Here is a 16657-nt window from a genome sequence, read left to right as displayed (position 1 = left end):
CAGAGACCTAAGTTATCTTTCGACGACATCGGGGTGCTAGGCAGCAATATGTGTCATTCATAGATATTCATACTTGAAAATGAAGAAAAGGTACCGCAAATGGGATTACAATCGGCAAAATCAACAAAAGAACGTTGATCATGGTCAGAGCAGAATGAAAGAGGATTTGTTGAACCGGCGGACAACGCGAGCCGGAAGGTCGGCTACCAGCCACATGGACAAATATGATCACACTGACGCTAATTTTGACTTCAATTCCTTCTGTCATTGCCTTAATGAGTGAACCGGAGCTCTAAGTGCCGCCGCTTCCTTTTCAGTGAAGGAAAAAACATAAGTACCATGAACGGCAAGGTGGCGGACTTCGCATATTCCCTTGCTCTATATTGGAACTACGTGTGACTACGGCCGTCTCATTGCTCAAAGGGCTCAGACAGTGACAGGTCCTATACATTTCTTATTAACGATTGGGCAAAGTGACACTGTGGAAGGTACGTAGCGTACGCCATATCCATACCCACCACTATCTTGGCGCACTTTTCAACGCTATGCGGTGTCAAGGTGGCAGTCAGACTTGCTTGATATATATGCAGGGTTACTAACTTATCTTTCTCTCAAATCAGAACACGCTGAACAGAAAGACCTGAATTTTTAGACTGATAATGAGTGTAGATAAAGCTGGATGTTGGAATTTTGACATGGATGAAGCCCTTCATCACCTTCCGTTTCCAAACTTTTGTGGCTCAACGTCAACTCGCTACATCACTGGTGCCTAGTGAAGAGTACCATTTGACTTCGTCTGCCCAACCAATAAACGCATTTCTCACGGAATATTCCCTGTGCGAATTCGACTCTTTATGATCTTGCTTTGGCTATGTTTTGCGAGGATTTCTGTTCTCCCGGTGTTCCCATCGCATCATCTAGTTGTGCTCAATTTAACCAACGTCGACTCCTTGGATTCCCAGAGGTGATCAGCTTCTGGGGCTCACGATATCTAAGGTTTCTTGTTACGAAAACAATCATGCTGCCAGCGCGCTGCGTTTCCCTTCTTGATATGTGTTTGGCTCCGGTCTTTCTTCAGTGAATGCGACTGCCCTGCACGATATTCGCTCTGGACAAATCGACATCTCAATAAATTCGCTGACAACCTTGGTCTTCACTTAATATTCGATTTCAGAGGCATCTAGCCGTTGTCATCATCGACTTGATTTTTTACGTTTCGGACAACGTCATCACCGCTTGCACTGGACCGAAGAGAAGGCCTACAACTTCATTTATTAAACGAATGATAGTGGACTTTCGGGCCCCGAGATTTGTTATACGGTGGTCCGGAACAGTTTAGTGGCGACTCTGATGTAATTGCCTTCCTATCCGCTCAACGTGCTGTTACAACTCAGGTACTCGTTTCGGAACTTATGGACTATAATTCCTTCTCCAAATTTTATTCAAGGCCTTTGTGTATGCCCCTGGCAGTAAATCCTTCAATCGATTTTTATTCTTCGGCAGAGATAAATCCGTGCGCATTTCGAATATTTTTTGGTGCAAACTACTGTTCATGAGCCCTACCCGCATCCATGCCGTGTCTTTGCTGGTAACAATGAAGCGGATAGACGATATACCATTTGCTGCGGCGGCCAAAATGGTTATAATTTGTTGCTGTGCAACTACGTCCCTGCATGTATCGAGGCCATCGATGACCACTGCCATTATCTTTTGGATAGACCCCATGGGTGCGACAATGAGTCTCTGCATTTGTATGTCTGCCGATTTGTCGAGGACCGATGGATCAGCAGCTATGAGCTCGTTGATGATTTGACCGACCTCTGGTAAAGAGATCGCAAGCTGGTATGCAAGTGTTAGCACCAACTTCCTTGCCACTGTGACTGTCAACTCTTGTTCTTCTAACTTGCGAGGGAAGAAAAAGCTGGCACCGAGCTGACCGTTTTGCTGGCATATTTCTGCTATTAATTGGGCTAGAGCTGTCTTATCCGACGCCGTCGGGCCATTCACCCACAGGATACGAGCGGTGCTGCTAGTAGCGTTCATGACTTCCTCGTTAATCCATTCATCTATGTCTGAGACTATTGCTTGACTTATTCTCAGGTCAAACTTGGGCAGCGGCGAACGCTCTGCAGAGTCGTGCATGACGCCAGTGGCGATCCGCTGGTATAAAAGGTGAAGCCCTGAACACACAGCATGTCAAGCGACAATCAACGTGGATGTCCTAAACTGACACATACCATTATGACAACTTTGATTGACGATGGTAAATGCACCATCGTTAATGACCAAGATACCTTTGACGTTGAACATTGCTAGGTTGGGAGGCCAGGCGAACAATGGGATCAAAGTAAATGGCTTTTTCTACATCTTCCTTTTTCTCAAGCGCTCAAAATAAGACTGCTTTGGATTGGTTTACAGAACCAAATCGCCAATGTGATCATTCCATTTTTTACGCCCGATTGCAACGATACGTGTCGGAGACTGAGATTGCTATCGAATTTCAATGCAGACCAAGAATTGTCCATTTGCAATCAGCATATGCGCTTTTTCATTCATACAGCATACAGTACCTCTTGCATGGTACTGATCAAGGTACTACTTACTAAATTACAGCGGCCTAAGGATTCAAAGTTTCGAGGCGAACAACTCGACGCACTGGGTATGAGGTCATAATAGCCTCGTGGTGCTATCAAACTCAAATAAAATACTCCTGCTATTAGTTCACACCGTAGGAGAGTGCTGTTGTGAAGTAGCGATAGCAGATAGCCTCAGGCTTTCCAAGTTTGGTCAGGGAAGGGCAAGGCATCCCTTGATTCCTTGATTGAAACGGTATTATGAGATGATATTTCTAAAGAGAATCAGACAGCTACCTCCAACATAATGAGAGCCACGCGGTGGCTGTACGTTCTATTTTAAGACGAGGTTACCGAGCGCCCCATTATCACATTCGGGTCAGCGCCTAAACATCAGAAATCTTTGATGGTACGAGTACACCGTATATATGTATCTTAATTCCATCCGAAAAAAACTTGCAGTCTCAAAACTATGGTTGAACCAGAAGGGAAATGCACTCAAATCGATTCCAGTAAAGGTCTGTCGTAGAGCGAAGATGTGGATCCGATCGCATGTTGAAAATAGTATAAGTGGCCACCTTTTGAATGTCAATTCGCGTGTGAAAACCTAGGATAATAGGATGACCACCCGTCGCTGTAAAAAACCATATCGACTTTGATTAATCTACACAGCATCCAACTATCCTGTTAGATTAATCAAAGATTAATTAAACTATCTATTTCGTCTGTGTAATGCACACCTGTAGAAAATTATAGTAGGGTTGTTTGATTAACCTGTCGATGGTTACCATGTTCCAATTTAAAAGTATAAGTTTCCAGAGCATTCTTTGACACTGTTGTGAGACAATTTCTCTTTGTGTTGATGTTGGAGTCTTTGAAAGGTGAATGGTTCACTCAGCTTCGTGCGGACCTTGTAACATTTAGAAGTAGAACACAATAATAAATGTCGCATAGCACAAGTAAACAATTAAATTAAAAAAACTGTACATCTATGTAAATCTAAATTGAATTGATGATAATGAACCCCCACAATTACACAACGATAGATTCATCGCAATTAATTATGCAATGATGACTTTGCGAGTTTTCTGAATGTGTAGTCCCTCATCTCCAAAGTATCTTCCGGAGCCGAAGTTCCACTCATCGTGACCGCGAATCCATTGGCCTATAGAATACCGCCCACCTGCTTTAGAATCTAAAAAACAAATCGAAGACGTAGACACTTACCAAGGCCTTCCACGTAAGCCTCAACTTGACGGTCCATTTCTGGTCCATAAGAAGGGAAGTTGGTCTTGGTCATGACCTCCTCGCGCAATTTCAGGAAGTTATCAACAATATCGTCGTGGAGGTCGGAAATCCATTGAATGCCCTCATCAACACCAACTTTGTTGTTGTGCATTACGACAGTGACCGCGTTGTAATCAGCGTCGTCAACCAGGATTTCTTTCTTATACGAGCACATGTCCTGGTTGGAAGTGCGTTTGCTCAACAGTGTTGCTCGAAGTTAAAAAATGCTTACGTTGGCAAGGACAATCATGTCCGTAGTATCCCTGTTGAGGCGAACGATGGTGGGGTGCTCCATGATGTGGTGAGGGATGTCTACCTCAAGCGACATCTCCAAGAAAGTGAAAGAGGGATCAGAGCCAATGTTATCACGCCTTGCTACCATGTACTCTTCAATGGTACATATGTAGTGGGAGCGGTCACGGCGGGAGGCTTGTAGAATGACCGAGTCAAGGTAGGAACGCCATGCCTTAACAAAGCGCTCTTTGGTTGCCTGGGGGGCGTAGGCAGAAGCGCGCTTCCAGAACCTAAGACGGAATCGAAATTAGTCAGCAAAACCCATGTCATCATCAAGTTGAAGCGGCGCTCATACTGGCGTGCGATCTCCCCGATGATTGGCTCGCCTGCCGGGCGGGGCTTGTCGGGGTTGAGAATAGCATCCATGGTGGCTTCACAGTGAACCTTAGTCTCCTCGGTGTTCAAAGGATCGGTATGCTCGTCCAGAGTGAAAAAAGTGTGCATCAAATCGCAAGCACTTCGGAGATTGTCTTGGGTGAAATAATGAGATTAATTCAACTTCATGCGTTCTAAAAACCATAGAAATCGCCTTACAATGAGTCGCTTTGGGGAAGGTCAATGCCGACACGAGACCTATAATATAACACAAAATAATTGAGCATGCTAGATTGTCTTCCGCTATGCAAAATACTCACTGAAGTCACATTTGTTGAATGCTACCTGTGCAGCTGGAGAAAACGGCTTGAAACTTTCCAACCACGCGACGGATTCGGCTTGGGCAGCACGATAGTAAGGGCTGATGATACGCTCGTATGGCCAATTGCGCAATGTGTCAGGGAGGATATAGAAAGGTGGTTCCGCGGATTCTTTTTTCTCCGAGTTGGCAGCCACGGATAGCTTTGGCTCGGTAGAAGGGGTAGTTAAAATGCTAGCGGTGGACATGTTGACGATTTGAATATGGGAATGAATCTGCAAGGAAGGCACTTGGAAGAAAGAGCTATAGAACCTGATGAGAAAAAAAGTGGGATTTGAGATGCTGTCCTTTATAGGTGCTGCTTGGTTTTACTTTGAGTAATTAATTGGCAGTCATACCCTCAAGATGCGACCTTCGAGTGGTTCGAAGACTTTTACTTGGAGTTTGCCATCACCGAATTCTTCTGTAATCTTGCGGGCACATGCGTCCAGTCCGACGCTCCCGCTTGAGAAATTACCTGCACAGCGAAGTCAACTTGTTATCAAAGGCGGCACTCAGGTCTCGCTGATGGCACATGCCGGTGCCCTAGGTTAGCTTTGGTACATGTATGCTTTACCCCATGTTACGCAAATCAGTTGGGTTCAAATAATATCATCCAAATCAATAGAAAAAACGACAGTAATTCGTCATATTTATCAACCAATGGTACTCATTTTCAGATAACTTGACATTTGAGTGGTGAGGCTGATGAATTCAAGGATCAGATTTGCCTTCAAATAGTCAAAAATTGGCCGGATCAATATTTTCGATGATCTGCTGCCTGATTTCTTCCAAACGACTGTGAAGTTAGGCTAATAAAACTTGACATTGGAGTGCTCCACTCAAACTCTCGTACTGCTACTTGTAGAGCAAGGAACATAAGCATTGCAAACGAGATATAGTCCGAAGCTTTACCCCTTTACTGACTTTCTTGTCCCGCTGCCCAATGTACTGCTTCATTTTCTGGTGCTAAAGGCGACCTCATAGAAAATGGGTATGGCAATGGAACCGCTGGTAATCGGGCTCGGCCGGTAAAAATGCACATACTAGGAAATCTCCAATCGCCTTGCAATTGGGACGAGTGCATTTCCCTTTCAGCGTCTGATTGGACCAGTTGTAATACAAATGGCTGATGTTGCCTGAATCAAGAGATCCAAAATGTTTCCTGGACCCGAGTCCGTGTAGAGAAAAGACATCATGGCATCAGGTGCTTGGATGATTTTCAGACGTTCACGAGCCAATCGGCTATCAGTATATAAAGAAAGAAGTTTAATGGGATGGTCGTTGAATAAAATTCGGTGATAATTACAGGTTTGCGGATTAATCCCATTGCAGTCATATTCTTTTCAATTTCTTTCAATTCTGGTGCACAAAATTTAGTGAACGTTAATGTAAATTCAAAGGAGCGCCAACGCAGGGTTTACCTCTGTGATCACGAAACGGGAAGTTAGCGTGCAGATCAGCGGCGGACCAGGTTCAATGGACCCAGGTTTATTTAGCGGTAGGAAGATCTGCCTTTTGATGCTGTGTATCGTTGAATGGCTCACTCCCCGATTCATGGAGAAGGCAGAGTATATGAAAAACAGGAACTTTATTTCCCTGATGGAGATTATCAAGCAAGTGATCATATGTTATCAGGTTGAAGCCGAGTTCACTAATGCAATGTCATGTCTCTTATCCGCCTCTAATATGCGGGTAAGATGTCAAAAAAATGTGAAATCCCGTCTTATTCTCTATTCACGCACGAGGTACGCGTAATATCTGTCGTGTCATTGTGCATAGTACGAAGGCACCACCACGTCCTCCAACTTGGTTGATAGTTTTGAAAAGATGAAATACTTTTTATATCTACTATTAATAGCACTGACTCTTAAATCTCGACCAATGTATCCTTGCAGGTAGCTTGAGGCCGTTCTGAGGTTTTCTCCCTGAGACTTGGGGGTAAAAGCGAAATAAGACCAAGTCATATTTTTTTGTCTATTCCTAACACCTGAGAAAATGATTACATGATCTTTTCACAGCCTCAGCATGTTTGGCTTTCGGCACCTATGCACCGTTCTCATCGCTTGTGAGTCATCAGGCGATGATGATAGGCAGGTAACCTCAAGGCTGATAGTCGCGCTCTGTGCTCTTCAGTAATGACGGCCCAATGGAAGCTTGATCAACAGTATGCCGATATAATGTCTGATCACCCATTTGGCGTCGCCCTATATCGACCACTCTCAGATTCTGTCCTAAAGCCAGGTTCAGTCGGATATTTTGATGATTATGGATCGTGGAATCCTATTTGCGATATCAGCGACCATGAATCACTAAACAGAAAAAGGCTCGTAGCTCCGGCAGAGGATTTGGAAAGGGCGCCAATCGACAATGGTATAACGTGGGGCCCAATGCTATCATCAAATACAAAGTCATCTAAAGTGGAGTTGTCGGCAGGGATGTAGGTTACCTCTCAAACTACTGCAAACTGCTAATAATATTCTGTGATCAATTCACAAACAGCGATCTATGGCTGTCCGTTTGCACATTTAATACCAATATATAAACTTTTTTTCCCATACATACAAGTCATAATTGAATATAATTCCAAATACATACTTTGGTGTCCCGGTTATAGACAGATGGTTTCCGAACATAGAGGAAACCATCCCGGTCATTGTTTTTGCATGCCCTCCAGTTTGAATGGGAGGTGCACACATAGAAGTAGGTAAACCTTACATCAGAAACTTAGCACCACACTCTGTGACCCTCTCCGCATAATACCTCAACTTTTGTCCGAAGATATAGAGTTGTCATCTTGACTATCGTGCGTGCCGTCCTTGCCGTACAAGCGTGGGAACTCACCTTTCGTCCCGCTTCGCAGTGGAATTGCTACTTGTGAAGGATGTACGACAGCCGTTGCAAGGTCACAAAACTCTTTATGAGTATTAATTTATAATCTTGAGCAGTGAGAAAGTGTGTATAGGCTAGAAAGGGAAATTTATTGCAGTGTTTTACCTGCAATCTCAACTTTAGGCTTGGCCAAAACACTCGTTAAAAGCTATAGAGACGTGATGCTTTTGTAATTAGATCAATACAGGCAGATACCAACTTCTGTTAGATATGTGAATCTTTTTCATTGCTCAATTAGTGTGTGTCGACAGGAACAGGCAATGAACTGTTATTTGTCTCCTCGTTTGCCGATATTTGCCGAATTCTCACGATGTCCAGGCAAGCACGGCATAGACACATGCCGAAAAACGACTATATATCTTCGGGAGGAAGAAAGGCAAAAGAAAGATCAAATAACCCATACGAAGAATCTGCAGACATATGTAAGGAAGCAAATAATGTATGAAAGGGCGTATTTGAACTCTCTAAGGGATTGTGCTTTGTATATGTGGGCACCAAAACTATATGTATGGTACTGAAAGTTATATCTGAGGGTGCAATCTGTAAATGTATGGACACTGGATCTATATATTTGGAGACCTCTGCTCTATTGTGGGTATAAGAGGTAATGCTTATCGGAGATCTTACTTCTGAGATTTCTAAGTAAGGGGAAAGAAGTTTATATATTGGTATTAAATGTGCAAACGGACAGCCATAGCGATCCAGCTACAGGGATTCCGGTGACAGTCTCTGCGGTATACTCGTACTCCATCGAGAAAAATACCGGAGCCATCCTTCTTACTTCGCCCCCAATTACGCACGATCACTACTACCATACGACTCCCTTTAAGAAATGGTGTAAAGTAAATGCGATTACTTTACTTAGACAATGGCCAGAGGTCAAAAGACATGGCCTTTGGGTCGTCACTTCCACCTATGCGACAAAAAAATGCGCTATAAACATGTGGACCACTAGAGGACGAGGATTTAAAGTAGGGTTCGACGCAGAAGCCATGGGGATAGGTAAAGTTGGCCCTAGTGGGGAATGGCATCGAAGCAAGACTGATGAAGGATGGGGGGAGTATTCTTCTGAGGTATGCTGTCAAAATTAGGTAAAAATGGGAAGCCGGTATTAATTCGTATCCTTGCCTTATATTAGGGGAGTACCAAGTTGGTGGTTTTCTTTGGTGGCATCAGATTTAACTACACATGGATGATGGGAAAGGTAAATCATCTTCTGTCCTTAACAAAAACCTATCCAACAGATGTTTGAATTCTTTTCAAGGATCTAAAACCCACATACGGCGGCGGGCAACTCAGAGTTCCCGTGACGGAGCAAATACCTTCCCCAGAGCAGGGTACCACAATGTTACTTGATGAAGAAGACGAAGTGGGAGGAGAGATTTTAGCTGTATTACCAGATCCAGATAACAATGGATCCAACATTTTACTTGAGTGCGAAGAGTACATTGACTAGCCACTTTATGTAAACCTTGGCACCTGTGAAACAGTTAGTAGCACATCTAATATGTATATATAAACCTGTCTGTCAGTTTCTGTAGATTCGTTCATCAGAAATCATGATACTAGTAGGTACCAAAAAACATCGCCTCTGTGCCCTTCTTGACACAACCTCCCCCGAGGAACAAAATTGATGGCCGAGGATATTTCGACGAAATTGGGGCATGGAATCTCATTGGGAATATCGATAATGCAGAGTCACTATCGCGTATGGACCTTGACCTCATCGAGGTTCAATTGGAGAAAGCTGCAACTGAGACTAACAATTATGGCTGTCCGTTTGCACATTTAATACCAATATATAAACTTTTTGTTCCATACATAGAAATCTTAGAAGTAAGGCTCCGATAAGTATTTGCTCTTATTTCCGCAGATAGAGAAGAGGTTTCCGAACATATAGATCCAGAGTCCATACATTTACAGGTTGCACCCTCAGATACAACTTTGAGTACCATACATATAGTTTTGGTGCCCACATATACAAAGCACAATCTTTTAGAGAGTTCAAACATGCCCTTTAATACATATTTTGCTTCCTTGCATATGTCTGCAGGTTCCCCGTATGGGTGATTTGACCTTTCTTTTGCCTTTCTTCCTCCCGAAGATATATAGTTGTTTTTCGGCATGTGTCTATGCCGTGCTTGCCTGGACATCGTGAGACTTCGGCAAATCTCGGCAAATGAGGAGACAAATAACAGTACATGCCTGTTCCTGTCGACACACACTAATTGAGCAATGAAAAAGATTCACATATCTAATAGAAGTGTGTATCTGCATGTATTAACCCTAATTACAAAGATATCATGTCTCTATAGCTTTTGACGAGTGTTTTGGCCACCCGTAGTCGCCGTGCTAAGGCTTAAAAAGGCCTGAAGTTAAGATTGCAGGTATAACTCTGCAATAAATTTGCCTTTATAGCCTATACACACATTTAAACTGTTAAAGAGTGTAAATTAATACTCCTAAAGAATTTTTTGACCTTGCAACGGCCGTCCTACATCCTTCACAAGTAGCAATTCCACTGCAAAGCCGGACGAAAGCTGAGTTCCCACGCTTGTACGGCAAGGACGGCACGCATGATAGTCATCTTGACAACTCTATATCTTCGGACAAAAGTTGCGGTATTATGCGGAGAGGGTCACAGAGTATGGTGCTAAGTTTTTGATGTACGGTTTACATACTTCTATGTGTGTACCTTCCATTCAAACTGGAGGGCATGCAAAAATAATAACCGGGATGGTTTCCTCTATGTTTGCAAACCATCTGTCTATAACCGGGACACCAAAGTATGTATTTGGTATGATATTCAATTATGATTAATATGTATGGGACAAGTAGTTTATATATTGGTATTAAATGTGCAAACGGACAGCCATAAACAATGCATACATGAGGTCCGATGGCTTCATCGAATCTCAAGGGGCCAGTCTTAGTCGCTACATTACCGTTGTAACCTGGGCAGTTATCCTAGGGCTACTATAAGTGAAGGGGCCCAGAATCCAAATGGAGGCAGGTATGTGAGTGGCATTGTAATTAGCGTGTGGAATATGGGGAGATGACGCTGTGATGATTCGTATCCAGCGACCCAGTTCCCGAAATTCCCCTCTCAATCTCCATTGTTAATTCCTACCCAGTGGAAAGCGGTACAAAGGGCCCTTCCTCTGACAATTAAAGTTCAGCAATAACCCACGAACATTATTATCACACTACCCCTTCAAACTTTGGTGTAAAAATAACGCTTTTATCCATCATCCAAAACGCAAGCTGGGGTCAGACGTGACACATGAAGACCCACAGACTTTGGATAATCACATTGATTTATTCCACCACGAGATAAACACTAAACACCTGGAATACACAAGCCGGGGATTAAATGTGATCTGTGGGGTTGCTGCAGCAGGCAAGCACGATTATTATGAACAGTACTTCAGCCTCATGGATGATGGGTGGACAGAATATACACACGAAACACGTTGTTTGGCACCTTTGAACCCATGTCATCAGCAAAGAGTGTTGATCAACCCGTCAACAATGGCAGGGAGATGAAATGTCTGTTGTTTTCTACGGCGGTGTAAATCTCAACTATACTCGTCGATTAGAAAAGGTGAGAGCAAAAAAATGAAATGAAAAGAAATTACATGCCAAATATTTACCTCATGATCTACTCCTCGAAAAGCTAAACCGACTGGCCATCCAGATCACAGAGGATCTCACCACTTCTGGAGCTTGGATTCAGAACTGATCACCGAGATAGTCGACACCAACGACGAAAACGCGTCGTACTTGGTGGAGTGCGAAACATACCTATCAGAAGAAGGTGAAGATCTGCTTGACATCTGGCGTGGCTAGAAAATGGACAGATGTGATTGGAATCTGATGTATGAGACATACAAACATATCAAAACATGTACAGGATCTTTACATGGGCGTAAAATTGGAACAATCCTAGATTGTTTCCTCGGGATCATCATCAGATAACACAGAGTCCTGACGTTGGAATTCTCGAAATACTTGTTGGTATCGTAATGACCACCAGCCACGTTCTTGTCGCTCGTCCCCAAGAAGATCCTCTCCCTGATCATGCAGTTTATCAGGAAAGTGGCCCGATGGACTTCTGGGAATAGGCTGCCCAGAACCAACGAGAGTAGAGACAGCTAGGAAAGTATCAAGGGTCCTATCAGAATTGAAACAGAGTTCATGCTGAGTACCAAGCCCAAGAAAAGTCAGTTTGCGCAGAGTCGCCTTGGAACATTGTCGAAAAGCTAGAATCCAGGGCTCAGAAACTTCGTCGATGATGCAGTGATCAATAGCATCATTCTCAGAGGGAGTACTGGTGGGCATAAGAAGATCGACAGTCCGAAATGAGGTTGTTTTAAAATCTGTGTTATCGTTGAGGCTATTCACATCCAATGTGATCGCTTCCAGCGATAGCACAGTGCCCTCTAGGACAAAGAGTCAACAAAAAGGCGGTTAGGGGTTGCAATGAAAGCGCCAATACCTTGATTGAACCTCTGGATATGAGCGATTGACAATGGTCTAAATAAACCGAGATCTGTAGACAAAATCCAGCGAGGTTTATCATCATGTGTCTGACTAGGTTGAGCCAATAGAACCAGATCGCTAAAGACAAACACGTGGACAGAAACAGTTTTCAGGGAATTTAACATCGGGGTTGCTTTCCCAGTTCCCTTGGCTTGAGGTTCGCTCACAGGTAGTAACAATGGCTTAGGCTGAGGTCGTCTTCGGAGAGGGAGACGTGAAAACCATGAGGACTTTACAGGGGTAGATGTAGCAACAGGACCCTTCCCAGATGCGATACCATCAAACGACGATGCAGACTTTTCAGAATCGGCCCTTTCAAACACAGAGCTTGAGGTGTTTATGGTGTCAAGCAGCTTTGAAGAACGATCGGCCCTTTTAGATTCGGAAGCGTGAGGCTGAGGTCCGATTCTACTAGGTGGGTCAAGAACATCAGGCAACCCAGACAGAATTAAATCTAAAGGTCCAGAATGCAGGAGCCTTCGTTCTCGAGTAGCTAGCCCTTTTGAAAAGGGTATTCCCTGTATTCGTGATGAGAATAATTTCAGCAGGTTATACTCGTCTTCCCTGATTTTGACCTCGGTCATAACTCTAATTACCATATCTGTAGAGCGAGAGAGAGAGAAAGTCGATAGGTAGTCCTGGTGAGATTTGGGAGTGAGGTCTAAGAGTCGCTGAAAAGTTAATCAGAAATTAATCCTTGTCGAAGTACTATTGCTGAAGCACCAGATATAACGAACTTACTGCAAACATAACCTGATAGGCCGCCAATCGATTGACGGGGAGCATCAGGAATCGTTCGAATGTCCAACCTTCACACTCAGGCAACCGTTGTTGGATGCCGACAAATTGCCCAAAATCGCTCTGAGGGTCATCGATCAACTTCATGATGTCTTCCGATACATCAGCGAGCCTGACAAGATACGGTTGATACACTTCGAACTTCAACACAAAACATCGCAACGACTCAGACACACGGTCAGTTGCTGGGGACATCGTGTCCCGAGCAGAGCAGAGTGACTCGTAAATTTGTTCGTGCAGATTGACGATATCGTTGAACCAATCCAAGAGTTTGGCAATATTCGCGGGAACACCAGAAATCCACGATCTACTGTTGTGAACCCTCAGGGGTAAGACGAACGTGGACATGCAGGTATGAAGATGACGAATGAGTTCTTCTTCAGTTTCGAATATTTCTTGGATTACACCCTCCCGTGTCCTGATAAGATTGTTGTTTTCATCAAGGGGTTCTTCGCTACGTGAACGGTTGGGTGCGCGTTCGTCGCACGCCGAGGGTGAACTTAAAGTCGGGGAAATGACACTGAGTCGTGGAGTACTATCGTAGAATGCGTCCTAACACTGCTAGTCAATTTGGCTTTCTTTCAATCAATAAAATGTTTACTCACCTTAGAATTTTGCTGTTCAGCGACACTTTTGGGGTAATTTAATGCCCTAAAAATGCTCTCAGCTTCCTCACTCATATTTTCACTTTCTTCTTGCCATAGAGACGCGTTGATGGAGGACATATTGCTATCTTCAGAGAACAGCTGCTGCCCTTGTTCTTGTGCAGATATAGCCTCATCCGATTCGGATGGTGGGATGCCAAAGGCCATACGTTCTCGAGCCGCGGCAGAACGATAGTCGTCGATGATGGCGGAAGCTGGCGTACGCGCAAAGCTTTCTTTGTCCTCTTTGTAGTAATCTTGATGGCGATGGTGATCTGAATCCTTCAAAGGCGAGGAAACTCTGGGCTGCTGAGCGCTAGATGGTTCTAATGGATCAACATGCCGCTGACGGGGAGTAGCCTGAGAAGAAATTGGCGCAGTCTCGCAAGCAAGCCTTGTGAACGAATGTCGGCTTTTGATTAGTTCTCGGAGATTAGGCGCAAACCCTTCAGAATTTCGAGGGGACGGCGACTCGCGCCTCCGACGAGATGTTTGTTGCCTCGGAGATGCAACAGGAACAAAACTTTCGCTCTCTTGTCCATGAGTAGGAGGCAAAGTGGGTTTGCGGTTTGGGCTCGGATGCTTTTCATTTGGTTTTTTGTACCAAACCGAATACCCTTCGCGATCCGATTCAGTCTCCTCATCGGTGCTTGCCTCATATACAGCCGAGGGCGAAGAACGACGTGTCTGAGCATTGCTAGGTTTGTCAATGTATCTGGAATCTTCAAACCGTCTCGGTTGTGTTGCATTCGTCGCGAGTTCACCGTCAGGGGTATCAGTACCACTATATCGGTACGATTCCGGACGGTAGTTGCTGAGTTCATCTGAATATGAAGATCCAGCAGATTCAGATGGGGGCAAGGAAAATCGCAGAGATTTTTCCCTGGAAACTGGGTGGAAGTCATGTAATTGTATTTCAGTTTCCCGAGAATGAGACTGTCCAAATTCGCGGGGCTCCGAGGTCTGTTTTCGCATTGAAAGGCCCAATCCGATAGGATACAGACTCTCACGCTTGCGAGGGATCCTTGCACCTGCTATTGTGTTCCTAAGATCGTGATTGATCCTCGATTCGATGTCGCTTTCACTTGAAACAGACATCGGAACCTCCGCATTGGCAACAGTTAATTTTCGTCGGTCGCGTTGTTCGTTGTCGTACCGCCGGTCAAGGTCAGAATCATCTAGATTACCGTGTTCTGGAGCTTCGTTGTGATAGTGCCTAGTTCGAGGACGTGGAATATTGGACTGGAATATTTTTTTCGTAGAAAATCGACGAAATTGTGGCGACTCGCTTTCAGAATATAATTGGTCCGTCTTGGTCGCTGAATCGGGACCGGGCAACACAGGAGGTGTGGGAGTCGACACTCCGCCAGGCTTTCTATTATCCTGTCTACAATTAGAAGTAGGAAGGAAGACATATTTAGGTACATACATGGTGCATCCCTTCACTGGAAGGTTTAGCGTTCGTAAAGGGCGATCTTAGTGTTCCAGAACACTTCCTTGTCAGAAGGCTCTTCATATTCCGCAATGATGAACCTGACATGGGCGGAGAATTAACTGATAACGCCATGGGCATTGGTGGATTAGGGACGGGGGATCGCAAAGATGTTTTAAGAGCGGATTTTGCTGGAGTTTTGGAACGTAACGGCAAACTTCCCATGATAGGGTTTACTGGATCCGAATAAAATTGAGATGAAATGGGAGTGACCGCGCCTTCTCCAATTGCTGGAGTTGGGTAGGGAAATGAATTGGAATCATTCGATGGTTTAGCTTCACTGCGCATCCTCTCTGATAATGCAGTCTTTAGCTCTGGGGAAGATCGGGATGTATTAGTTTTTCCTCTTGTTGCTGAATCCACATTCCCTACTCCAGTTCTATAAGGCGAAGATGCACGAGATGGAGCTCCTGTCATACGGTCTATGGTATCGCGCAAGGAGGGTAGAAGCTGGGCTTCAATTCCCGTGAGTTCCGACCTCGAACTCTGTCGTTTCATGGATATAGGCAGTGCATTGTCAATGGAAATGAGCGAGTCAGAATCTGAAGGTCCTGGATGATTTTCGGTCTGATTCCGGGCGTAGTTGTGCTTCAGGTTCGGTTTAAGCCTTCGCTTTTTGGGATCTGATATTGTTTGTTCCACTTGGACAATGGGGCTGCGAACATTAAACCCACCAGCGGCGGCATAGTGAGACGGAGGTAAAAATGGTCTTTGAGAAGTCTGAATCGAATTGGGGGGCAATGGTGGGGGCGCAGGAGAGCGCGATTTGCCACGCAACGTATTTGACCTCGAAATTGGCATTAAATATGGGGTTTGGGGGGTTTCCAAATGAGTCCAAATAGACAAAAAGCTGGCAGATGTTGAAAAAATTAGAAATTATAGAACGCAGGAAGCATCTTTTCTTGCGTGGTTCAACAAGCGGTTGTTTGGTTCAGTTCTCATCGACCATCCGACCAAAGATAGGCAAAGGCCAAGCCAACCGGCTGAATATAAGATATTCGAACTCCGCACTTTGACGGGGGCGCGACAAGCAACAGATCTACTTCCAATCTACTTCAGGTGATCGCGAAGACATACCAAAGTCTGTCGAGGAGAGACTAGGAGTCCATACTTTCAATATGTAAACTTTTTCTGGCACAATTCGGAGGGCGTGGCACAAAACAAACTTCGCACTATTTCAAGTACGGTGGTGAACGCTTCGCATCATGATATGGAATTGTGTCTAGGAGAGACCGAACTGGCATCTTTTCTTTTCTTATCCTTTCCTAATACTTGCAAAGTTGACCCCGTTTTTTACTTTCATATTTCAGTTCATACAGTTACCTCATGACTTGAATCACTGGCAGGTGGTATTCAAGTTTCCCGTTCATTTTCGCAAGGTCATATACTTACAATGGTTCTTGCTCGAATTAGGGGCTAAAGCTTAGTGTTAGATGCTGTCAATCGACCAGATAACAGTATG

General features: G+C 44.4%; 4 protein-coding genes across 4 annotated transcripts; 1 reads left to right on the top strand and 3 right to left on the bottom strand.

The window, feature by feature from the left end:
- Nucleotides 1-1410: 1410 nt before the first annotated feature.
- JR316_0012279 (uncharacterized protein) lies at nucleotides 1411-2276 on the bottom strand (the record flags this gene model as incomplete). The annotated part of the gene is made up of 2 exons (XM_047897904.1): nucleotides 1411-2160; nucleotides 2238-2276. 2 exons carry the CDS (start codon nucleotides 2274-2276, stop codon nucleotides 1411-1413), a joined length of 789 nt encoding a protein of 262 aa, XP_047742793.1.
- A 1358-nt stretch (nucleotides 2277-3634) lies between these two features.
- On the bottom strand, nucleotides 3635-5036 carry JR316_0012278 (Delta(6)-protoilludene synthase; the record flags this gene model as incomplete). Its single annotated transcript, XM_047897903.1, has 6 exons — nucleotides 3635-3738; nucleotides 3801-4038; nucleotides 4093-4384; nucleotides 4450-4624; nucleotides 4689-4727; nucleotides 4790-5036. The coding sequence occupies 6 exons, from the start codon at nucleotides 5034-5036 to the stop codon at nucleotides 3635-3637; spliced, it is 1095 nt and encodes a 364-aa protein (XP_047742792.1).
- Nucleotides 5037-8660: 3624 nt separating this feature from the next.
- Nucleotides 8661-9175, top strand: JR316_0012277 (uncharacterized protein; the record flags this gene model as incomplete). Its single annotated transcript, XM_047897902.1, has 3 exons — nucleotides 8661-8792; nucleotides 8858-8923; nucleotides 8984-9175. 3 exons carry the CDS (start codon nucleotides 8661-8663, stop codon nucleotides 9173-9175), a joined length of 390 nt encoding a protein of 129 aa, XP_047742791.1.
- Nucleotides 9176-11664: 2489 nt separating this feature from the next.
- JR316_0012276 (RhoGEF domain-containing protein gxcJ) lies at nucleotides 11665-15996 on the bottom strand (the record flags this gene model as incomplete). Its single annotated transcript, XM_047897901.1, has 5 exons — nucleotides 11665-12161; nucleotides 12218-12932; nucleotides 13003-13611; nucleotides 13665-15086; nucleotides 15133-15996. The coding sequence occupies 5 exons, from the start codon at nucleotides 15994-15996 to the stop codon at nucleotides 11665-11667; spliced, it is 4107 nt and encodes a 1368-aa protein (XP_047742790.1).
- Nucleotides 15997-16657: the final 661 nt, after the last annotated feature.

This window comes from Psilocybe cubensis, chromosome 12, assembly GCF_017499595.1.
Source record: "Psilocybe cubensis strain MGC-MH-2018 chromosome 12, whole genome shotgun sequence".
Classification (NCBI taxonomy): domain Eukaryota; kingdom Fungi; phylum Basidiomycota; class Agaricomycetes; order Agaricales; family Agrocybaceae; genus Psilocybe; species Psilocybe cubensis.
Note: the sequence above shows the minus strand (reverse complement) of the source record. Positions and strands in the feature narration are given on the sequence as shown.